Consider the following 27,821-nt stretch of genomic DNA (forward strand, 5'->3'; position numbering starts at 1 on the left):
TTTAGGACGTTATTATCCTTAGGGCGTATTATCCTTGGCAATGACTTGGTCTTAAAGAAGGAGACAGGCAGAGCCGTGCATCACCTCGGAGACGAACATTGGTGTGCTGGCGCTTAAACCGCCATCTGACTGCTCGTGGTACTTTTCGTAATCTTGGTACTTTTCGTAGCCACAGTCAAAATAACGACTCTGTAAAATTATTATAATATCGCTGATTTAAAATGTCGTATGTAGGTGACGCTTGAGCCTATTAAGCTCGTGTACCTTTTCTTACAAGTTCGTACACTAGCATTGGACGGATTAGAAACTTACTAATTAAGTAAGAATAATTAATATTTTTAAAATAATCGACATTTAAGCTTTAAGGATATCAGTTACGATATGATAAATACTATTATTATTCATGTAAATATATGTGCGTATAAAACTAAAAAGCGAGATGCAAATTTAATTGATTTAAAATTTAAATGTTACTTTCTTTAGAAATTATTACATCATTAGCTGTGGGTTATTTTGGTAAAAAAGATTTAAAATTAATTTGAATTTTCTTCCTGTCAATTATATTGATTTTCAAATAAACGAAATTTCGAATTAAAGTCGTTTAGTATTTTTCACTTCTGAAATGAATTATAATTAACTGGGAATAACATTTTGGCATCGTAGCCGCATAACATATATTCCCTAAATTCTTCAACAATAACACTACAAGATTACTACAAGATTAAGTTTATCGTAGAATTTGTTTTAATTTTAAAGAAAGCGTTGAAGATATTATCAATACCAATGTAGTTGAAATGTTTGTCAAACTTACAGAATTTAAGGAATAATAGTCGGATAAAAGACTTGTCGTTACCTGACAATCAAGACATCTGCAATTATCGCTCATTTTGCAGGTGATGCCCCACTGTTTGGCCATTGCTCTATAAAAATCTTTGCTGGATTTGTATAATATTTCAGGACCCTTTTTCATCGGAGGTCCCGCTTGATTTTTCACGGTCTCGCTTTCATCGGCACTCTCCTCGATCGCCTCCTCGTCATTCGTCATTGATTTAGCGAGTCTCGTCTATAAGATCCAAAAATTAAAATGTACGTAGAGAAATTAAGCAATTAAACAAATAAATCTGGGAAAGGCTTTGGATATTTTATTTTATAATTGCCATAAGAACTCGCTCAACTACTAAGCGTTAAAACTATCTTAAACCAACTAATTCCCTTACAAGAAACATCGAGCTTAATTTCGCCTTTAATATTGTTTTATTCGCATTTCAATTAACTTACAATTATTGGCTAATGAATGAATGAGCGAAAAATAATTCGACTCCACGTGCCTTAATTTAATACATAAGATCGATTAAACTGATGGAATTGTGAATTGAAAATTCGGTTTCTCAAGCTCCTCTGACTTTTCGTGCTTTCTCCGTTATTTAGTTAGGCTCGATTGATAATGCCGCACGCAATTCACAATTGGATATTTAATACGCAGAAAATCTCAAAAATTGCATTACGTAGCTCCTCCAGATATTTCTAATTTATCGACAAATTCGTCCGCACATGACGAGCGGAGGAATCGCTAATGCCCAGACACGCAAAAGCCATATAAAAACAACGAGCATTGAGAGAAAAGTAAAGAATGAAATGTGCATTCGAACCCGCGTTTCACGTACTTCCTCAAGGACGCGCTCGTAAGATGGCGGAGGCGACGAGGCCGGCACGGTTGAGCTCGTGTTGACACTGACGGCACTGCCGACGTCGGCCGTCATCCTCGCGCACTCACCGCTGGCGAAGCTCTCGGAGCTGCCGATCGCCAGTTGTCCCAATTCCGAGCGATGCTCCGTCATTTCCGGGCCCGTTATGTCCTCGACGTCGAGGCTGCTGCCGCGACTGCCCTGGCTGTCGCTGCTACGCGACTTGGACGTCTTGGAGAAGCGAAGCTTGAACGGCGCCAGCTTGGAATCTTTATTCGAGCACCTGTGAGACAGAGGCCGTTCGCCATATCTTTACAATATATCGATGCATTATGGTTTGGAGGCACCGATGTCATCACACCCACTCAACCTGCGTTCCTATTATCTATTAAATATCTCACGATAGTTGGATTAATCGGCAAGTTTAATTATCGAAATCGTGAGAACGAATCGATGAGCTGGATAGAGTTGCCTAGAGAATAATCTTGCTTGTTATGTTACCATATTATGTTTGTCCTTGGGAGAAAAGGTATCGTTAGTAGAAAGTAAGATTTTATTTCGTGTTTATTAGACTATTCTATTCGTCTATTTGTATGTTATATACAGTTATATTAACAATTATGTGTTTTAGTGTGATGAAGGTGGATAGACCAAGATTATTCGTATTCACTCACATTCAATAACAATATATAATGACAATTATAAAAAAACAATATTTAGACGTAAGAACATTAATTAAAAATGAAATGACAAATAAATGCGCGCGCTGTAAAACGATTCAAAATAAATAAACATAAATTATGCGTAATTCTTAAAAAGACTTGGATATTATAATTTAAATTAAAAAATTGCTACTAATTTAAGATTAAGTTAACGAATGATAAATAATTGAATGTATAATGTTATTGCCGAATTCGAATTCTTAAATTTAAGGATTTTTAATTTCTCGTTTGTATTTAATCGGTCATAATCTTTTATAAACCAATATAAAATGTCGATAAATAAATATTTGAACTACTCGTTAAGAATCTTTGTATATCGAATTAAAGAAACTTATGCTCATATACATAAGCACATAGTTTTGCTATTATTCAAGATCATCTAGCGCACGTAGCGACGATAGTCGTCGTCCTGGAAATAATAAAACTAGTCTCTTCTTTGTCCGATAAATCTATTTTCTCGTTTGCTTCCACTGTTTCTTTGTCTCTTTGCTTTCTCTCTCTTTCTCTCTCTCTCTTTCTCTCTCTCTCTCTCTCTCTCTGTCTCTCTGTCTCTCTGTCTCTCTGTCTCTTTCCGTGTGTATACGTTGACCCAGTAAGCGAATTTACTATGTCACGGCTAATATTTTCCGGTATATTATTCGACTATGCAATAGAAATTTTGACCTTTTGATTGCCGCTAAACTATTCGATAGAAGCAAATAAAAATAAAATTCAAATTACACGGGTAGCTAAACGTGTTCATTGATGAATAATTCCGATTAAAATTATATTATATATGTATACCGGTATGAGCAGAACACATACCAAACTTTGACTGAAATTTATAAATTATGTTATTATGGTTTAATCGTATTTTTCATCATTATCCAGTATAAGAAAATTTTTCATTCTTGAAATTCTTAAAGAACTTCCTTAGTTTAAAAATTCAAAGTATTAAATACTTGTATTATTATGTGTAGCCGATCCTCCTTCATTTATTAATTAATTAATCAATTTTATTCGAGTTAATTAGTTGTGAGACAAAAGCCTTTTCTTATGAAACTCGGTACTCAATTACTATTAAAAGCTTAAAATTTATAATGTATTAAACATTCAACAGATACGTATCTCTGTATGTTGAAACATTTTTGAAGTGTACGTGCCAATTCATGAATGTAAATTAGTAATAGCATACATAAATTCTAATAAGCACTATATTTTTGTATACGTTATAAATTCTTGTATATTGCTAGTGAAAAATTTTAAATATCATATACGAAAGCTAAATGTAAATTAACAATTTCGTTTTGAATTATTTTCTTCATAAAATTCAAAGAACATTAGGAACAAATAGCGATTAAAACTTTTTTACAATCGATTAAAAACATAAAACTGTTAAATTAATATTTTAATAAATTCAAAAAAATTAAATTATTTAATTGTTAAAATGCTATTCATATATATATATATATATATATATATATATCATAATGGTATTGATATTGTATTTTGACATTATATTATATAACCAAGTCGAGGCAGGACATATTCGAGTCTGTTATTGATACTCTTATGCATTTCTAATATAATTATTAGCATATGACATATATCTTTATATCTTAGCCTTTCAATTATAGGAAGTGAGTCGAAGCACATTTATGCATTAATACTTCGTGTCTCCGATTTTTTGTTGATTTTAATTGATTTATAGTAAGCATATAAAAACCAAATTACTTGAAATAAGTGTTACAATGAAATGAAAATTTAAGAGACAATTTAAAAAATTATAAAATTATAACTTTAACGTTTTTCGGTAGCGATTTTTATCGAAGAGTAATAAAATTATTCAATAATAAATTATCCAATAATATAAAATCAACGAATGAAAGAATTAATTGATTTGTCATAAGTGATAAAAAAAATTTCTAAATTTATCAGCATTGAATTTAATGTGCCAAACATTTTTCGTACAAATATACTGATTTATTAAATAATAAAGATTAAAAATACATTTTATAGATAAATTATTATTATTTGAAAAATATTGTTTATGCAAGTAAAATAAATTTAGAATAAATTTTCCTATACTAACAAAAATCCATTTTGTTTCAAAATTATTAATACTAAATAATTACATTGATAAAAGTTCTTTTAAACATGCATAATTTATTTGTATAAAAGTATTTTTTTTTTTTTATTTTTTTTATTTTTTGTCAATATTAATAATGTAAATTAGGTTTTTTCTTTTAATTTAAATAGAATCAACAATACCTTTAGTTTTTTTTCCTATATTGAATTTTTACAATACTTTTTAACACTTGAATTTTTTTGTCATTTGTATTTAATATTAGTATTGCCGAATATAGTATTTTTTCTTAAAATAAAATGTTTAGAATATCAAATAATTTTTATTAATAATATTGTTAGAAGATCAAGCAATATAGAATGGAGTTATTTTCAATTATAAGATTATCAGAGTATGAGAAAATGTTTGTAATGAAAGTACTATGTATGTATTAACGAGATAATTAATATAATACATTTCGAAATTACAAATTCATACACGTTCATAAAATTATGAGCTCTTTTTTCATAAATTGTAATGTTTATTAACCGAAATTCTAAAATTATAAATATAAATATGAGTATATACACCATATTTCATTTCACATTTTAAAATTATCTCCCGTCAATCAGCGTATTTTATTGCAAAATAACTAATACTCTCGTCAAATGAATTAATCGATGACTCGAAGCTATAATTAGTTAATTTACCGAAAGAGAATCGAGAAAGTGTTGAAATAATGTCAAATTTAAAATAAAATTAATCAAACTGCCCAATACTTCCAGCTGCTCAAAGTAATAAGTTTCATTAATCGAAACCCAAATTGTACATACGCAACTGAAAATGTCATCCCACTAATATAGCACAGTGAAAGATATTTCGTCGCATAACAGTATCGTCGATTAGAATCTGCAATACGACCGTCAAATTTCGTTAGGATCATTCCATGATTCGCTAAAAATGAGCAATGTGGACTCGCGCGGTGACCCCCAGCCGACTCGTGTCACTAACCCTCGTTAAGTGCAACTCTCGACGGACTGTGCTCATCCTGACCTTCCATCCACAATTTCCCCTCTATATTACTCTCGGCAGAGTCGACATTTGTTCTAGTTTAGCTTCTCGGCTGGCTCATTTCTTCAATCTCTTACATAACTTGCCGCTTCTCCTGCATTCCTTATCTTTCCTTTGTTTTTTTAACGCTCACCTATCATTCACCTTATTACTCTTCCCTTTTCACCATTACGTTCAGTATTTCCATTATTATTTCTACTAATTTGCTCATACCCTACTGTTTATGTTTTTTTTTCTTCATCTCTTTTCATCGTTAATTCGAAGAATATTGTTAAATTTGTTTTGCGCAACAATAATTCTATCCTATTGCATTACTGTTACGCAATCATGTAGAAATTAATAAGAAAATATTTTAAAAAGTTTTAGTCTGATGATTAATAAGGACACTCTAGTATAATTATTTATAAAGAATGATTGTGTAATTACGCTGATTTATAATTACCTTGTATTCGTTACATCTTATCATTCGTCAAAATTAAATTTCAAAATTATTCACCAAATATTTGAAATCAAATATAATAGAATTATTATTAAAATCGCATACAAACTCAAACTATTATATTATATTTAAGTGAAATATTAAATCCAAAGTACAATATAATAGAATAATGGAGCAAAATATTAATTAACATAATCAAGATAATAATAGTTATAAATACTTAAAAATTCAAAACCAGTTAACGACTAAATGTATGAACATTTTTTTTTTTTTTTTTTTTTTTTTTTACAAACTTATTATTATTTTAGCTGGTTTAATGAAAATTCTTCATAAAATTTTATATAACAAGTAATTAATAATAATTATTATAATCAACTAATATAAGAATTTTTTTATAATGTTGAATAATATTCTCATATAATATAATAAAAATATTTGAGTGTGATAAAATTTGAACTATTTCAACTATTCCGTACGGAATTATTATTTTGCTGAATCATTTTTTTAAAGTCCCATGCTCAGCTCTAACTGACTGCCACGATTTACAAGATTACAAAATTTTAAAAATACAAATCTGTGATGATGATAACCCGATACCTCAAGAATAAAAAACACGTGCAACTGTAATTTAAGATGTCAAATACTCAGTTTTTTTAATGTATTATTTGATTTGGCAATTTATCACCATATTATTGGCCATTTTGTTTCTTGTTATATTTATTAGAGCATCTGTTTAATGAACCAATAAAGATTATCCTGTAGTCAATGTTTTTATAGAACTTTATCCTCCATTCATTATTGAAATGTGTGAATAGTATTAAATTTATTGACCAAAACCATGTAGCCTGAGAAAGGAATTCCTTTGTAGAGAATTTAAAAACATTATATTATCGTAGACTTTAATTCAATCGCAACATTAAAAATTTAAATAGATCAATATTGGAATAAAACTTATTATTTTCACTGTGTTTTTTAATATATATCATAAAAATTAAGTTGCCCATTGTCACAAAGATGAAAAATATTGAGAGATGAAATTAGAAAGATATGTTTCTTCTTATAAAAATAATTTAAAAACAAATTTCAGTTTGATTATATCGCAGACATTTATAAAGTTTATAATAATTCAACGTTTCTATCAATCTTTGTATTATTCGGTATTATTTGCTACGTTTTATTTATTTTTTTGACATTTTGGTTTTGTAATATCCACCTAATTCATAATCAATATTATTGCAAAAGAATAAATAGTTTTACAGTATAAATATTGTAATTTTTACTGTTTTATATCATAAAAATAGACAGTTAATATAATTCTCAACATTATATAATCGAAGATAATATATTAGACTTAAATATTCGATTGAATGCTCAAAACTGTAGATATTGTTATAATGTTGAATAATAATTATCAATCTATTTCTAACGATAAGCATTTGTGATAAGGTGATAAAATTATTTTGAACATTTACAATTACTATGTTTTTATATTTTTATATAAATATAAATCTATTTATTAGTATTTTTGTAGACTTTTTAATAGTGTTTATAAACATTAATTCATTCTAAAAAACAGATAAGAATTTTGTGTATAAGAAAATTTGTCAACAATTCATTTTATTAAAAGGATAATAATTTTGATTATGATAATATTTTTTCAACTAAGAATACTGAGACAGTTATTAGTATGACAATGTGTTGGAACTTTCTATTACAAATGATTTGAGCTCAAAAACTTTAAAACAAATACCGTATTAAATATTGACATAAAATAACCGCATTTCAAAAGAAAAATCCGAATCCTTCAAGAAAATATGCTTAATTAGATAATTACAAATGACTAGCATATATTTAATAAATTTTTTTTTTTTTTTTTTAAACCAACCCGAGTAAGTAGTACAGTTATTTAATGTTCTGACATTATTATTTATTTGCGTTGGTAATTTCTTATATGTCATAAATATTTAATACTCTTAATAAAATTAATTCAAATTTTTGTACTTTTCAAAATAAATATCTAGTTAAAATTTTTTTGAATTCATTTCTTTATAAAGAGAAATTTTATTCAGTTATTACTTTCATTAAAATTATAACATAATATACACATCAGACGATAATTGCTTTTATCCTTTTGTATATTTTATTCATTTTATTATAACTTTATTATAATGTATATTTAAAAATATTATTACTACATTTTGAAATTATGAATAATATCATAAAATGGCACTTAGCTAATATAAAATTTATGAAATATTTTATAAATTAAAGATATTAATACTGCACGCTCAATTTTCATATTAAAACATATTGATACTTCGACAATTTTCATTGATATTCCCTGGTATTTTACAAGTTTATTGAATTACAATGATCACCAGCCAATTAACTGATAGAGCAGTTGTCGTTGGTGCAATACTTTCTGCTTAATTTATTTGCCATAAAAATTAGACATATTCATATTTCAAGATAGATATTCTATTTTGGTTCTTAAAAATTATAAATTCCGGTCCATATTTTAGATTAATAAATCTACAATGAAATTTAATTTATTCTGAGATAAATAAAATGGATAAAAAAAATGTCAAATATTTCCTCAGTAAAATATTAACGTTAAAATATATAAATTCCGACATATATATATATATATATATATATATATATATATAAGTATGTATGCATAATCATATGTGTATGGTTGTGCGTATATGTACATGTACATTGTACATGTTTTTTTGCTTAATTCTATCTTATATAATTGAAATTTTACATAATTAAACTTCAATCGTAATAAAAAGTATATTAATCCTATAAATCAAAGTAGTATAAATATATATATATATATTTACTTAAATAATTATGACGATATTTGTAATTTACATTTTATTAAAAAATATATTTATTTAATTTGAGTTTATAGCAGTTACATTTATTATAAATTGTCATTAATTTTTATTTATAATAATATAATACTATCGCGTAATACGTAAGAAAATTTAAGAGCAATTAATACTATTCTATTTAGTAGATAATAGGTGTTTTGAACTTACTCTATCGGTGGAAATCAAACATCTACATTTCCATTTTCTTCTCTAATAATTACAATTTATTAAGCTATTTCAGAACGCGATTTATAAAATATTGCATTTATAGAAAATAATAAAATAAACATTTTGTACAAGCGCATGTATTAATTTTCTTACGTTTTCTTACTACTTTCACCGTACTTTATTCATTGTAATTGCAATATTTTACAATCGCGATAAGCTTTTTATCGATAAGTGCTAATCATACAAATGAAGAAATTAAATCAAATGATCTCGAAAAATATGAAATATTATTTATTGTCCAAATTTCATTTCAATTTTATTTTTAAAAGTATTTAAATACAATTAAAATAATCTGCCATTGAAATGGCGGCTTTATCTAATTTGTTTAATACTGCTGTTATAATATGTCAACAAAATAAATACAACTAAAAATTGGAACATCACGTATTAAAATATATGAAAATAATACTTTTTATTGTCATAATTCGAAACAAATTATTTTTTTAGATAATTGCTTAGATCATTGAACAAATGTACTTTGAAATATTATGATAAATAAGTACACTACAATCGCTAAAATATTAAATTATTGAATAATATTATCAATAAGATATCCAATAATTAATTTTCCGTACATAGAACATATTGGAATTTCATAAGTAATCATGACAGTAATGCGTATAATCATACAAAGTTGAAAATTATTATTACGTAAGGTTTTGAAGAAAACAAAAGACATATATTCGATATTTTACATATCCTAAATTGGCACAATAATTTAAAGTTCTATATATCATAAGCTAAAAATGAAATATTATACTAAGAATTTAATGATAAATTTTTTAAAATTAAATTTGACGTATAATTGGATTATGTAAACTTGTATTTCGAGAATTGTTTGGTATTTAAGAATAAAATAAAAATTAAGATATAAAACACGAGAATAATTGTAATTACCTTCTCGACATACATAAATTATTAAAAAATTAATACGAAATGTTTCGACTTATTAGACCCAGTAGAATATGATGGAAATTACTAAAGGATCTGAAGAATTTTTAAAAATTTTCTATAGAAAAGAAAGACAAGACGCAGATTTACAAATTCAAACATATATTAAATAGTCTAACAAGAATGAAAGAGCAAAGGCCGAAATGAAAGAGGTGATCGAGGGAAATATTCAACCACCCCTTAAAGTTCACATCCCTATTGATCGTTTATATGAAAACGACGATTTGCGAGTGCCGGCACTCGGTCAAGCACACCCAATTTTACAAGAATTTGAACTTCGTCCTTTCAATGGCCAAGATTATTTAATGAACGTTAAAACACACCGTTTGGTTTACTCACTTTGAGATGTAAGAAAGATAAAAGAAAGACAGCTACAGTGTAGAATCGCAGGATGTCAGAATGCGCAGAACTGCTGGCTTGTCAGTAAGAAGTAGCCATATTGGAAAAGTGGAGGTACAGCGCCTTCACGCGGACTATTATCCACACTACTACGCGTTCTTTTAGTTTTTAGTTCTGCGTAGCAATATTTCAACACGGGATGTATGTCCATATCTATACGACTCCACATATATTGAGCATCGTTGCTTTTGTTGTGATCCTTATCGATTTTACCAGGTACAAGGCTCTCTCTCTCTCTCCTTCTCTCTCTTTCGCTCTTAATATAAGAGTAAATAACCTACGGTAGATGGCAGCTTTTTCATTCGATTGACAGTTGCGTTGAAATTTTTTTCTTTTTTTTCTTTCATATAATTTAAATCGTTGAAAAAAATATTTCTATCCGATTTATTGGTAGGAGAATGTATTTTTTATTAGATAAATTGTCGTTAAAACGCAAACACTGTTTTCTTATAATTTATATTGCAGAAAATTTTCATATGATTGTATAACTCATTTTGTAATTTATTTATTAATATTAAATAGTTAGATGTATTTAAAATCAATTACTCCAAATGAATCAGAGACTTAAATGCGGATAACAATTAATTTAATATAAATATTAATTAAAATAAATTTTAATATAAAATTTAAATCTATTTATAAAATTTTTTTTTATAATTTTAAACTGAATAGAACTGTTCAAGTAAGAAAATTTATATTTTGACTTATAAATCAAGTACATAACTATGAAAATTTTTCAGATATGTCACTTGTTTATCCGGCATTTTTTTTAATAATTGCTTGTATAAATCATTTTTCTATACGTGTAATTTATAGTAATGTATGATATAGTTTGAATACTGTTATAATATGATATTCGTAAAAATATATTATGGAATCAATGGTAACACACTACTTCTATTATATCGCATTTAATCTATGTTTAAATTTATATTTAAAAAATTTAACATATTGTAAATTAAAAGTTTAAACAATAGTTATATTTTATCATCTAGATATTTAAAAATTTTAATAATATCTACATTCGTTAAGTGTAATCGATTTTGTCATATATGAAAGGTAGTGGAAGGTGGAAAAGTAGAGTATTAATCAAGTTTCAGTGATGAAAAGTAAAAATAGCGCGCCATAATTCACTTCAACTATCCAGTATTATTTTTAGATTTATCAAATCTTTATTACGTAAATAAAGTCTATAATAAACTACTTTCTAATTTTTTAAAAACTATTTCTTATAAACAAATTTATTCTTAAATCACTTTTTATGTATACTAAGAAAACAAAAATACATGTTTTATTTAAACATATATTCTAAAAAATAAAAATTGTAATATAATCATTTGAAAATGTGATTATTAAAATAAATATTTATTTACATTTGCTATTACAAATATTTGAGCAATACTTTTTTTCAAAATTTATCTTTTCTTTTTTAATGCAAGATATAAAAATCATAAAAGATTATCGGGAATTTTTTTCTGTGATATAGATGAATGACGATTATTGTAAAAAAAAAAATCATTAATAAATATAAATTATTCTTAATATATATCCGTACAAATTATAAGCACACGTGAAGATAAAAATGCCAATAATATTTACATATAACGAATTATTATTAATTATTATTATGCTGCGTATTGTTTTCTTTAGACTACAAAATGGATTATTCTGAACGTTTATGCATTTGTAAATAATATAAAAACATGGCATTTTGTATGTTCCCATTTTTGATTTGAATATAACTTTTTAATTTTATGAAAAAAAAAACTACATTTTTTAGTGAACAATTTAGTATGAAAATGATTTTTAAATTTTATAACTGTCATTTCATTATAAATTCAAATATAATTGCAAAAAATTGAATGTAATAGTCAAATATAAATAGTAAGATACTGCGTATCTGTTAAAGATAATTTTCTATGACAATGATAAAAGTAGAGAATGAAATACTGCAAATTTATTATAAATTATGTTTTTACATATAAATGTAATTCATATTTATACAATAAATATAAACATTATTCAGATATTACTTAAAATTTTTCAACAACAATATAATATTCCATCTTTTCATTTTTAGCAGAAATAAATACAAATGTAATTATAAATGAAATATTTAGACTAAAATAAATTAAAATAATACTCCTACTCTGCTAATAAAACTGATTTCGCACTCATTACTAATAAGTTAATTTATCATAACGAACTATGTATGATATATTATTATATGGAACTACAATTTAAATTAATAAATATTTAAATTGATAAAAATTTGAATACATTTTAGGTAAAATATGCTTTTCACTAATTAAATGACATTCTATTCACTTATATAAGTTTCGTAACAGCTACATTAATTGAAAATATGTTTTATATTATATCGAAAAAATTTTAATTATATATATATATATATTATATAATATAGTAGATATATTTTACTTATTATTATACCTCATTTCATTCTCAACATCTTTTTTTCTGCTTTTTTGAATATAAGAGTATTTTCTTTACACAGAGTTCTGAATGCATTTCATTCATGAATTTTCAATGTGGTTTAAGAAAAACTATCCTTTCCATGAAAATTTATATCGTAACCTGTTTGTTTTAAGAATTCTTAATTCTTTCATATTAGTTATTATTAAATCTGTATTTTTTTTTCTTAATATTGATATTGAAATATCAAAAAATTCTAATAACCAAATAGGCAGAAATATTTTTATATATTTTAAAGTTATATAAACAATCGTATGCATATAAAAATTTATCATTATATTTAAAAGACCTTTGATAATGTATTTCTAATTACATTTTATTATGAATATTATGTTCATCCCAATTATAAATATATGTTTATTAATATATATTTTATATAGAAATTAATTATATGTATTATATAAAATGAATTGAATGAATAAAATATTCTCTAAATGAATAAGTTCTAAACTATATACTGATAATTGAATAAAATAAATTCCTATATTATGTATTATTATAAATCCAGAAGATATAAATATTCTTACTTAATTTGTGAATATCATAAATTTTTAAAAAATCGGTATTGTAAAAATTTACAATAAACAATAATCAGAAAATATATTTAAAAAAAAACCCATTGTCTAATATGGATTAATGATTTTACAATTATTCTATTCTAAAAATATAAATAAATTATAATATAATAATTAATTAGAACATTATAATAAATATATATATATATATATATATATATATATATACCTAGATATTTATAAATTATTTAAGTTAAAAAATTTTAACATTTAACATAAACCTTAGATCTTTTAACTTATCAAAATATATAATTTATATATTATACTACTAAGGCACATAATTTTTGAAATTTTATAAATATAATTTGAATTCTGCACATCATTTTTAAATATTGACTTTATATTGAACATCTTAACTAATATTTGTAATTGGTATTTCTTGAGTTGTATAAAAGTCTGTTAAAGAACTCTATTTAATTTTTAATATTAGTCATAATTTATTCAGATAAATTTAATTTAAAACTTTTACTTGACATCAAGAGCTTATAACTGTCTAAAATCATGAATATTAAAATTATAATTATATTTATTTTATGTATTCTAGTTTTTTTGCACAATTTATTCATTACAAAAACATTCGTATCTATAAAGTGCAGTTAAAAAATAAAAATATTATATTTTTACAAATTGTTTAATAAGAAATGTTGTTTTATTTTATTTGAACGCGGTTGATTGGTTAAAATAATATTATACGATTATAATAAACGATTATATATAAAATTATAACATATACGTAATTATAAAGTATACTATTTACAAACCCATTTTATCAATAGTTTATATTTATATATTTATACATATGTAGAAACAGTAAAAAGTATTAATAATGGTTCAATCAGCAATATGACTGACGACTAATTCTTTCCCTTCCGAAGATAATATTATTTTTAATTGCGTTGTAATTAATCGATTTCAATATATGCTTATAATATCTGTAATTGCACCAGTTGCACAAATGCAAGCAATAAATCATCAAACAATCAAAAGCCCAACTAATCAATATACTATTAGTACTTTTTACTAATTAAAAAATTAATAAAATACAATAGGAGCTTGATTATATATTTAAACTTTACTTCACTAAATTGCTTTCTGCTATTTTATAAAATAAAGCTTTAAAGTGAATTTATTAATTATTTTGATTGAATGTTTTAAAAATTTATCTAAATTTGTAGTAAATTAAGTTTCATTCGAGGTAGCGATTTAATTGGAAAATCAGCAGAATAAAGAATTATAGGTATGAAACATTCTAAAGTTTAATTATTTAATACGTAAACCAGATATAAATCTGTCTAAAAGTAATTTTATTTCTTTTAAACATTTATAATTTATTAAAAATTGTTATTTATGAATTTTATACATTTATAAAAAAAAAAAAAAAAAAAAAAATTGTTTGCAACGATTGTTAAAATATTGTGAAACTATTTTAACAAAATTTTCCATAAAAAAGCACGTTTAAATCAATTTTTTTACCATATGTATTTTAACTACATATTTTACTATATGTACATTTATAATTTAAATACCTTTATAAATTATTACTATAATATTGATTGAATCTCATGCTGAAGGAAATTTATAAGATAGTAGAATTTCTTATATTAAATATTCTTACAAATTTAATATCATATTAATTACAGTATTAATATTATATATGCGTGTTAAACCAATTTTAACGATTATTTATATAATTAATACAATTTTTATCCCATCGAATTATTTCTATAAATATCGAAATAATAATAGCTTGTTGTTATTCTATATATTTCATATTATTTATATTTATTATTAAATTATAAGCTACTATAAGTTAGTATTAAAATGATCATAATGTCAATAATTAAAATGAAGACGCTATAGTTTAAAAATTTTGGACAGAGTTTCATTCAACCGACTAACCGAATTTATTTCTTACGACATAATATTATGTATTAGTCGAGTATTCACAATTGTATTAACGACAAAGAATTTTTTATTTTAATATATCGTAGTGCTATATTTATATGTAGATAATCGATAATAATGTAGTTAAAATAATTTTTAACTCCATAATTAATTTAGATAGAAGCGATTATTTTGTGAATTTTTTCTTTATAAAATGGATCGAAAATCTAATTGCCGGTTGAAAAGAAATGAAGATAAAAATCCATTACTACTATAACTAATTATAAGCTGAGCTCAAACTACGTATCCGTTGCAAAGCTACGATTCCCCGCTGCAAAATAAAATTTAGCTCATTTGGGACAGCAATAGAGTAAAACTTTAAGTCCTTCACCTCCGATGTTTTCACAGTACTCGATTGGCTGCCCGGCAACCCACACACATACATCTATCTTACGGAGCCTGTCATTATCAATGAATGTGAGTAATATGTATGGTTATTTTATTAAAAGGCACGCTTGAATTTAGTTTATTTTTAAGCTACTATATTGTCATATTTTTAAAAACATAAATTGTTAGTGATTATTTGTTCGAAATATTTATATCGACATATTGTGAGATGATGTAAAAGCAAAATTCTTTTGATTCTATTGAAAAATTGGAAAACGAACGTTTTCTTGAAATAATTTTATAAGATATAAAAATATAATTTCTGAATTTATTAATGTTTATGATTTTTTCATTAAATCATTGTTAGTAGTGAATTGCATTATTACTTATACTAAACCAAATATTTTCTACCTTATGGTTTCGAACGATTAACTTTATATAAATTTATTTCATTTTTTCAGTGATGAAAATAATTAAAAACTTAAAATAAATAGCAAATTAAAACAGTATTTTAAAGTATATTTAGACAAGCTTGAATGAATGTTGTATTAATAAATATTTCTTATATTACTATTTGAAACATTAAAACCTAACATTTCAATGTTTTACTTGTTTATATCTTTCGACTAAGGTTCGTGAAAATTTTTCCATGCAATAACTGTTATTTTGTATTTAAATTAGCTATTCATTTTCATAGTGAGTTTAGCTTCTATAACAATTAGAGGCAATTAAGTTTTATGTTAAATTATTAATTTCTATTTACAGTACTTTGATTAGTATCTTTTATGAAATTTAGACGCATAATTGGTCTTTTATACTTAGATAAAAGAAACAAACAGTAAATTAAAATTCATGTTTTTAACAAAAATTTCATTTATAAGTCAATTTATTTACTTAGCTTTTAATAACTCCTATGGAAATGTTTTTTAGTATTCATATTATTTATATTAAATATAGTATAGAATCATAAAGTAGCGATTTCTAAAGTAATTAATTTCTAAAGTAACATATTTAAAAATATATTCTTATATTATAACAACGATTAATGTTATGAAAAAATTAAGGCATTAAAGGCTTATACAAAATTTAAATTTCTAATTCAAAATTATTCATTATGCTCATGTTTATGTATAATAAGTTTGAATGAAGCGTGTATAGTATTTCTCTATATTTATAGAAATAGAAATAATTGATCTTTTCTTATTTCTTCTTCTTATACTAAACCAGCTTTGTTCTTAACCTTATTACATTATTATAAGAATTTTCAAGTTTATTTTAGTTTATTTTATAAATTCCATTGAAAGTATAAAGAATTTAATTTTTCCTTAAATTTTATGAACTTTTTGTAAGCCATAGAGTGATTAATCAAAATAAAGTTTTGAAAAGAATTGAATTATATACTTCGTTATTTATAAGGTAAAAAGAGCATGAAACATTTTATTGTGTTATTTTTTTTTTATATAAATATTTAAAATCAGTAGTTTATTATATAAATTTTAGATTTATACTTTAAAGAAATTCAGGAACAATGCAAAGAATAAATCAGATTAGAAATTAGAATATTCGTATAAAGTGAGAAATAAATGATAGTATGTTTTTAGTTTCGATTTTAAATCAAATTGTTTAATCTTATAATAATTTAATGTACAGATTATTGCTCACATATACAATTTTCATTATAGGATTTTCTACGAAATAAATTCAATGTATATAATTAAATTTTCGATTTATACAATATATACAAGTCAATATCAATTTTTTAAAATTTATTTAACAAATCCTATATTTCCTAAAATAAATATTATTATTTTTGTATACATTTAAAAGTACATTTTGAAACATTATTTTACATATTTCACCACAGAATGAGCTGTAAAGTCGTAAAAAACAAAAGTGACGATACAATGAAAATAAGACGATAAATGGCAATCGTTGTCCAGCCTCGTTATAATTGACCCTGAATGCGAGAGGCACAAAAAAAAACAGAATAAGAAAAGAAATAGAAAGCACAGGTTTCATAAAACGTGAAAGAAAGCAGAATCACAATTAATCTAACAAGTGGCCTACGGATCTCAAGAGCTTTATCTCTCGTGGCACAGAATACAAATACAGAAAGGGTTAAGTGAAAAAAAAATCACATTCTCTGAGATGCTATACGTGGCGAATCGATGCGCAAGTCTAGTAGGCCTCGCTTCCCCTCTCTACCTTCGTTGCATCACTCTAAACGTTTCTCTCCTACTCTTCTCTCTTCCCTGCCCCTCCCTCATCATATCATCTCTAGATGTTTTTATCCCTCCTTTTATCATTCCTCCCCTCCCGTGTACTCCCACCAGCGCTCTTCGCAGTTTCCATGTAACAATCTCTATGTCCGTCCCTTTCCCCAACTCCTTCCCACAGTCTTTCGCTCCTTCCATTCGGCAGTCACCCACGACTCTGTTCATCCCCACTCCGATTAGAGATTTTCCTCCGAGGGTGCACGAGAGGATGAAACTCGGCCGGTGCGAGCGAACGCGGGAAGTTCAGCTGAGTTCAGTACGCTATACGAGCCTTCCTGCTCACGTGCTGACTAAGGTGTGCGCGAGTTTATCTCCTTATTCAGCTTACATTCTTTCTATTAATATATATTCTTCAATTACGTTTATTATTTACTTTTTCAATCTGCACTAATCATATTTCAAATTCAATTTATGTTCATATACTTTGCGCTTAAGAAATTAGTGTGTTAACATTTTATTGGATTTAAAATGCTATCAATAAAAATACTGGAAATTCATATGACAAGAAGGGGAAAAAGTTGAACGAATAATCGAAATTAAAGAAAAAAATATATATATATATAAATATATTTAGAATTTATTTATTTAGAAGTTAAAAATATAATTTCCAAATAGTTTCTTAATGCTTTCGCTTTTGTGTATAAAATTCTTCTAATAGGACTTACATTAGTAGAATAGATAAATGTATAGGAAGACTTAGTTGTTCAGAAAAATATTCTTAATAATTTCTAACCGTTTTCTTCATTACTAATATAATACTAATAATTTATTACTAAAGATAAAATTTTTCCCCTTCTATAGTAAATTTTTATTATAGATTTGAATTTAAAGTTATTACAAATAAATTTATTTATATTTATATTACCAAATCACTGAACGATATATGTATATGTATATATATATATATATATATATACGTATTTAATTATATATAATAATAATAATAATAATAATAATAATAATTTTGCTTTACTATATACTAAATTGTTATTAAAATCAAATTTCTTTTATCATTGAAAATATATTATACCAATAATGGTATTCGTCAAAATACCGGAATAAATTTTATATGTAAATTTGCAAGCATAACATAACAAATAACATTGTAAAACCCATTAACCGACATTTTTTTTTTTTTTTCATAACATTCATAACCATTCATTTTTTAATGCTTAATTCATTATTATATATTGCTTTACTTTAATTCGGAGCGCTAATATTATTACTAAAACACGCTGCATATAAATAATATTCAAAAAGTTTTATTGAATAGCTTACGTTATATTCATTACAGTTTAAATTTGTTATCCTTTTCATAAATATCAGGAAGAGTTAGAAAATCGCAAAGAATAAATCAAGGCACAAAGAGAATTGACTTTAGTGTTTGAATCTTTCGATGTTGCTGTTGTCTGCATCGCTGAACAAACAAGATATTTGGAAGGTTAGAATTTTCTGTTTTCCATCATTATTCTTATTATACACAAAGAGCGTAAATTTTACATATAAATATTTTCTCAATTAATAAAATAAGGTAAAATATATTGTATTATTTCCATTCCAAAATTCTGATTCTACTACGACAGTTAAAACAAAAGTACAAAATAATAATTAGAATAAACTAAAATTATAATAAACATTTTAAAGTGAATTTAATTAATTTCTTTTTTTACAAATATATTATGACAATTATAAAATTATGAAAAATGAAAAGCATATAATGCCCTAGTCATACTTAATTACTATTAAAAATACACTAAAAAGACATGACATTATTTACATTTTATTTTAAATTATGAAAATTATGTAATTTTTTTTCATATAGGATTTATATAATTATTTACTATTATTTTAATAAGAAGGAAAACAAATTATCCATTAATTGTATAATTTTTTATAATTTATTTTATAATATAAATACAAAAAGAACATGTAAATATTCATGCACAGGTAGTAAACAATAAATTTATGAAAAATGAAGATAATAATTATTTTCAATATGTTGTCTTTCAGTGGTTAAACTGAAATCTTTTTGGAATCGTTTCAAAGACAATATACTATTTACAAATAACAGAAAAATCTACAATAAAACAGATTAATTAAAGAATAAAAAATAGGAAATTATTTTCAAGACAATAACAGCATCGATAACAGATCGGTTTGTTCATTTACAAAATCAACTTAAAGGAATCTATGTAGGTTTCACAAGTAATAATAAATTTTTCTAAATATTCTGAAAATCATGCTTTTGCGAGCATTTATTTCCGTAAGTGCATTAGTTTTAGACTATAATTTTTTTTAATACTTTTACAATTAATGATGCAAAAATTAGAGAACGCATTGATTATTAAAATTAGAGTAAAAACAAATATATCTTTTTAATTATATATTTGGAATATTTAAGTAGATTGATTTATTTATCCAATTTTTAAAATCTTATTACCTGCAAATATTCAATATCTTACACATAAAAATCTTACTGTTAAGTGTCCATTATTTATTTGCACGAAAACTGAATAGAAAAACTGTTAAATAATAAAAACACAGAATACGTATTTTATTAGTATTTTCTCGTTATAATTCAATAAAAAAGTTCATTGCCATTTTTTTATAAATCATCTCAGCCATTATATAATAACACATGAGTTGAAGATAAAATGACGCAACGGTGAACTATTCTTTATGATTTATTCATATTAGAACAAATATAACTATCGTGTTGAGTTTAATAAATAAAACTGAGCTGCAAAATCAGTCACATGATTTTATGTATGTTAAAGATAAATAATATTTAGCTGCTATGGGAAATGACTTTTCCAATACCTACGGACTCGCAAAGGATCGACTTCATTGCAACTCCACTTAATCCTGCTCGTTTCCTGTACGTGGAAATTTATCGATTTTGTAATACATTTTCATAAGCACAATTATCTACATACGTAAGTTCTTCCGTTTTTCTAGTAGTTTTTCGTGCAAACTTATTATTAGTTTAATGATTAATACTTTTCTAATATCTTGTCAATCAGTGCTATTATAAATGCAAAGATGATTAACCGTGTTATAATGGATTTTGTAATGTTTGGAAAAATGATTACGTGTGTTTTAACATAAAAATAATATAGCTTTTAGCTTTTAGCTTATGAATTTGATTTATAAAAATTTAATAAAGGATTATAATATCTCAAATAAAGTATAATAATTAATTGAGAAGAACGTATTTATTATATTTGAGTATTTGCGATGGTTAGAGGTATGTTTTTCTGTAAGCAGTAGAATTGTTAAATATGGTAAATATCGTTGTTGAATCCGTTTTAAAAATTAATCTTATCCCTATTAATGTAAAAATGAAAAAGTATCACCAAATGTTATTAATCATTTTAGAAACTTATACTCTTGAAACTATTAAAAATACTAAATATGTGTAGAAATTTACATTACCAAGTCGATACGTTAATTTTCATTTTATCGATTGTAAGTTCAATATTGCAAAATGCAACATTTAGTGCAACGATATTTATTAGCGAATGGACATATAATTTAAAAATTTTTATTTTAATTAATAACATACTCGAAATTCTGAAGTTAGTTTAACTTTATAAATCATTAACAATAACATTCTAATAAAAAGTTTACTCTATAAATATTATTAAAATATAGAAGATATATTAATATATAGTAATTAATATATATTTTCTGATATTCTATTTCTATTACTTATAGGAAATACTTTTTAATTAAAATAAATAGCGTAATAAAATTTCATATAATATTTTAGAATTGATAAAGAGATCATTAATTTTTTATTTTTGCTTATGAGTATTCGATATATTGTTGATAACCTATTTTAAATAATTATGAAGGAATTACTATTATATAATTAACACAAATACTCTTCTAGTTTTTGTTATGCAATCAATGTATAGGAATAGTAGAGATCATCTTCAAATATATATATATATATATATATATATATATATATATATTGGGTTTGATTATTCACAATGAATGAAAAAAAAACAAAGTGTTATTCGCATATTATTCGATTATTTTTTGTTTTTGTTTTCTTTCCTAACATCTTTATTGTTCCTAAATAGTAACAATCCTTTTAGAAAAATATTGGTATAAAAAGTAAGAATTCCAAAAAAAAAAATTTGAATATATAATTATAAATTAAAAATAATTTATTTAATTACCAATAGATTATAACAGGGTGAATAATATTATTACAAAATTAGTTTGTTAAGCTTCGAGAAAAAATTAAAATTTTATAGATGTGGATTAAAAATTTTCTATGTTTAATCGCTGTAAAATATTTTATCTAGTAACCTATATATGGTTGAACTCTGTGTTATAGTTACATAATATTCCAATGAATAAAATTATTTTATTGAAATAATCTGTAACGATTGAAAGTGTACTCAATAATACGTAAAAATTGTTTATACGACAGGTGTGTCTATAATACATTGAATCAAAGGGTTTTCATAAAAGAGGTAAAATTTATAATTAATTCACAAGAAACAAGTGTTTTTGTTTGCTGACAGCTTAGTGACCTGAGATTGACCTACTTTATCTCTGCAGTTTTACGTACCGTATATATATATATATATATATATATATATATATATAATATACATGCATACATATATCGAGTAATCGAGGAAATCGAGATATATAATATACGTCTGCACATCGTCGTTTCAGTATTTCTTTATATATGTGTAATAACTACGCGCAGGTACAAATGTCTATAAAAATGTATGTACGTGACCTTTTAGTTCTTGAGAATTCAAGAACCTACCGTAGATATATATTCTTCTCTCTCTTAAAATAAAGAAATCAAATTTTTTTTTCAAATTGACTAATGCTACATTATTTTTATTTATAATTTATAATTTATAATTATTTAATTTATACTACAATTATTCTCTAGATCGTTAGAAGTGAATTGTAATTTTAGCAAAAATATAAAAACAATTATATTATATTATTTAAAAAATTTATTTAAATGAATACACTTCATATTTCTGCATTTATAATTACTTATTATAATTATTAACAAAAACCAGTAAATACGAGTAAAGTTCCGAAAGGATTTTTTTATCTTTTATAAATAATATTTTTTTATATTGAACTTTTTAATTAAGTTTAATTTTTTAGATTGGAAACATCTAATAATGCAGAAAATAGTAGTAACGTACGGTTCATCGTTGTAATAACATTTACAAAAATAATATATACTTAAAATTTGAACCAACGCACCATTTACATGTTAAAACCATAAACGATTAATTTAATTCTAGAAAATGTAGCTAAGCATTAAAAGTGACATATATATTTCGACCTTTCATTTTTAATTTCTTTTTCTGACGTTGTCATCGTTGCAAAACGGAAATGGAAACTCAATTGAATAGGATGTGACCCCGATTTGTTAGGTTAGGACAAATTACACCGGGAGTTCCCTAGGTACAATCTATAACTATAATTAATACAAATAACTATTGCAAGGTATCACACTTTTTTTATGTTATTCAATATTCTAAATACCAACTGATCATTTCATATTATTCATAGCAGTGACTTAACTGTTATCGTATATGTATCACTGAATACGTATTTATCATGTAAATGATATTTATCTACTTTTTCATCATTTTCGGATGATTTTTTTCCTCGCAATTTTATAAAAAGTTTTGAACTTTTCTATACATACTAAATAAAAAAAAAATAGATATATTTAAATATATATTAGACAAATATTTTTGTCAGTGAGTGAGCAATAAAACTAATATGATGAAGTATTTTATATAAATGTTAATAGTCGGATTTCAAGAAAGCATAATGAAATTATTTCGGGAGTGGAGAATATTTTCGACGGGAAATGTTGGATAAACGTACACATCCAACGACGTAGTATTTGTCTGATTAGCGAAGATGTTATGTCTTATAGGCCAAAATCGCTTTTTTTTGTCCACTCGCGAGAATCGCTTATAAACTCCACCTGACTATTGCCATTGGAAATAGTTCAAATTACCCATTCTTATTGCTCATTGTGCGAATGTGAAAATGTATACCTTGTATATAAGCATTTCAAAGGCAGTTTGCCTAATAATTTCTGAAAATTACCAACGTCAATATCCTGCTTATAGAGACGATTAAAAAATATGAAATTAGAAAACTTTTAAAATTTACATTTTTAATGTTGAGTGAAAAAAAAGATTTTAATTTACATCTAATTATTGTAATATTATATTTAAGTATAAATTTAAGTAAATTTTGCATTAAAGGACGTACTTTCATTTATTGTCCACTTACATAGGCTTAAGATAATTTTATTACTTTAAATCGTATGTAGAGGATCAATATACAGAGTTCTAAGTAAATAATATTTATATCAATTTCGATTATAAACTAGAAAACATACTTTAAATATGCGTTATTGCTAAATTATGATTTTAATGCTGATTTTATTATAATAATTGTAATAATCATTAGTAGTCATATATAGCTATAGGAAATAAAATTTATATGTGCGAAACTTCAGATTTAAAAGATTTCAGATTAAAAAAAAAAATTGATATCCTCGAAAGCACAAATCTATAAATATTTCCTATTCTATTTTAGAAATTTTATTTAATAGAATTATATGAAAATTTAATCATAATTTTTCGTGTGAAGTCCACAATCCCTAATTATTATTAAGACAACCTTATGTTAATTTAATTTTAATTAAAACAATTTGAATATATATGTATCTACATTAACTGAAAATTATAAAATTAACTAAAATTAAAAAAACTTCAGAGTTTAGAATAAAATACTAATAAGATAATAAATTATAAAATTTTGTAAAAAAAATGATAACATCATTATAATCATCAAATAAATCAATATTGTTAATTTAATAAAATACCTTATAAATAACAACTGATAAGAAAATCAAAAAAAAAAAAAAAAAAAATCAAAATCTCTTTACAATTCTCGTTAACCTATATAAATCTTTATCCAGCTTACAAATTACAACATTTAAATGGAGTCGTCATATAAAGTTGCTTTAATCTTCCTCTTTAAAATGGTCGAATAAGATTATGTAATTATGTACTTGTAAATGCAGCTGTTATCCTCCCGTTCAGATAGTAGTTTTAAAAACTTCGAGTTTTCTTTTTATCGAAGTATCGCTGGAAACTATACGAGAAAGAATCAGTACTTCAGTGCCAAGATATTTGTGAAATTCATGAAATTGCACTGTGCTTTTTATGCGCGTCAGATAAAAAAAAATGAATGAGCTTGTATTAAAGGCAAAAAGGTAAAAGTCTCGAATAAGAGAATATGGCATTTATATATATATATATATATATATATATATATATATATATATATTTCTTGTAGAATGCTCAAATATAAAACTGAATTCACAATTCATTGCAGTTTATGTTTCAAAAAACATTAATCTATCGTGTATTCAATTTATCAGAAAACTACATATTTATAATAATTTTTATCTCACCGATTTGATATTTACTACATTTGTAAAAGTTTTTCTTTTTATATATTTACTGCATCAAATACTATTTAATATTTATCAATATTACGATTATAATGCTATTAATTGTAAGTTAATGCTTTAATGAAATTTTGACATATTTATTATTGCTTGTAAGTTTTATTTTACTTTATCTATTGTTAAGACTGATTATGTATTTAATGTTGAAATTATCTAATTAGTAATTAAAAGTTAACGGAGATTGGATAACTTTTTGACAGTTTGTCATATTAAAAATTTTCTGTGGTAATTATTTATAACGTAGATTCATTCGCTTTTAACAGTTTTATTTCAATTCGAATTTTTCCTAATCAATTTTCTAATATAAAATTTTTAACGATAATTCTAAAATGTAATATTTACTTTAATGCCAAATTGAAATCAAACATCTAACATCGTAAAAGATCAGAGGAAAAATAGTATAAAAATTTTGTGAAAAAATTAATATACCAATAGAAATATTATCGAACAATTAAACAATTTAGTTTGCAAGCATTCTTATTCACCATTTTCTTCAACAATTAAGATTTATAAAAATAAAACATTACGATTCTTAATCATGAGCATGATGAAATAAAATAGAAATTCGGGTATTCAAATATTCTTAATAAATAAGATCAGTTTTCTGTATATTAATCATTTATTCTCAATTATAAACAATTTATCTTTTATTTAAATCTTGTAAACGTGTTAATAAGTTAGAGTATAAAATTAAACATAGGAATAAATGCATATTTTTATAAATTTCAAATATTTAATCATTTAGAAAACGTGTGAAATTATTTACACTTTAAGTTGTTATTTTTCACTGATTTCATAAATATAAATAGAGGAATTGATACTACAGAAATAAGATATAATAATGGTGTAAAATTCATAATAAATTAATTCACTTTTTTAATTTTACTTGTTTCTTAATCGAAGCTTGTGTTTAATTAAAATTTCTATAATTCTTTAAATATTTTTTTAAATATTCTACCTCATATCCTAGAATATATTTCCAATATAAAAACTTTAATTTAGTTTTTAAATTTGGAAGTATGTAATAAGTATGTATAATGATAGATTTGTCACATAGAATATCCGAAGTGTTTTTTATATTAATGTATAGATATTATAATTATATATATATTATATTTTATTGAATACATTATAAGAATAATTTATACTTAAATATAAGACGCCTATAAATACTCAAATATTGTAATTTAAGTAATCCCATTATATAATTGCTGTTTATCGCTCAAACGTGTGTGTTATCTTCTTGAGAATTGCTCTAAGCAAATAATTTTTCCTTAATGCTCACGTTGTACAATCGCAGTAGGCTTTAGTTATTAAGAAAAATATTGGGATGGATAGTAAGAAGAGCTCCAACTAGCTTAGGTAACATCACTAGGATTCCCCTAAAGCTTCGACAAGTTTTCTTTTTGGCTTGAATCTGACAAGCATGACACAAGGGACATTTAGTCTCGGTGGCGCCCATATTACTATCTACTAAAACCAAAGGCTCGTACAATCTGCTCATCATACAATCTGATTCACCCTTCATAAAATAGGGGATCTGAATTTTGCAGAATAAAAAATAAGAAAACAATAAGAGAGATAATTTTAGAGCATTGAGATTATTTTAGAGTACTGACATCATTTTAGAGTATTGAGATAATTTTGTTATTAAGATTCTTCTTAATATCCTCGTAATTAGAAACAATATTTTTATAAATTATTTCATTTTGAAGATTACATAAAAGTATATGAATTAACGTAAGTATAATAAAAATCCATTACTTTCGATATTTATAAATTCATAATTTATTATGTTAGTTATTAACGTCAAAGTTCATTTATTAAATTTGATTTTTATTAGAGTTTTATTTCGTTAATAAATATTGCGATTGTGAAAAATATTACCTCTATATTTTTCTCAGTTTAATTGGTAGATAAATATATATTATGTATTTTAAAAAAATTGCAAACCTGTTTTAAATATTAAGTTAACGGAACAATACATACAATTTGCAATTTCATGTCGTATTTGGACATCTTACATTCTACTTTTATAATCTAATTTAATTGAATATTTCGTATATTAAATTAACCATTAATTTTATATGATATTTTAATTAGTCTAACAGTACCTATTCGTTAGTAATACAATTTATTACTACATACTTTATTGTCTGTATCGACAATATAGAATATTAAATAAAACACATTATAACGTAAAGTCTAACTGAAATTTTCAACG

At 24.2% G+C, this 27,821-nt stretch overlaps 1 protein-coding gene across 1 annotated transcript; it reads right to left on the reverse strand.

The window, feature by feature from the left end:
• LOC105365279 (uncharacterized) lies at window positions 1-27,616 on the reverse strand. The gene is made up of 6 exons (XM_011503394.1): window positions 27,587-27,616; window positions 26,952-27,137; window positions 10,362-10,393; window positions 1,650-1,968; window positions 854-1,063; window positions 1-189 (listed from the first exon to the last, which is right to left on the reverse strand). The coding sequence occupies exons 1-6, from the start codon at window positions 27,614-27,616 to the stop codon at window positions 52-54; spliced, it is 915 nt and encodes a 304-aa protein (XP_011501696.1). The 3' UTR covers window positions 1-51.
• Window positions 27,617-27,821: the final 205 nt, after the last annotated feature.

Source organism: Ceratosolen solmsi, unplaced genomic scaffold (assembly GCF_000503995.2).
Source record: "Ceratosolen solmsi marchali unplaced genomic scaffold, CerSol_1.0 scaffold63, whole genome shotgun sequence".
Taxonomy (NCBI): domain Eukaryota; kingdom Metazoa; phylum Arthropoda; class Insecta; order Hymenoptera; family Agaonidae; genus Ceratosolen; species Ceratosolen solmsi.

Coding starts and splice junctions, on each gene's coding strand:
- LOC105365279 (XM_011503394.1), bottom strand. CDS start 27,616: ATGTCCAAATACGACATGAAATTGCAAATT. Junction 1,969..10,361: donor TATCTTTCTTACATCTCAAA/GTGAGTAAACCA, acceptor TCTGTCTCACAG/GTGCTCGAATAAAGATTCCA. Junction 190..853: donor GCAGATGTCTTGATTGTCAG/GTAACGACAAGT, acceptor ATAATTTTACAG/AGTCGTTATTTTGACTGTGG.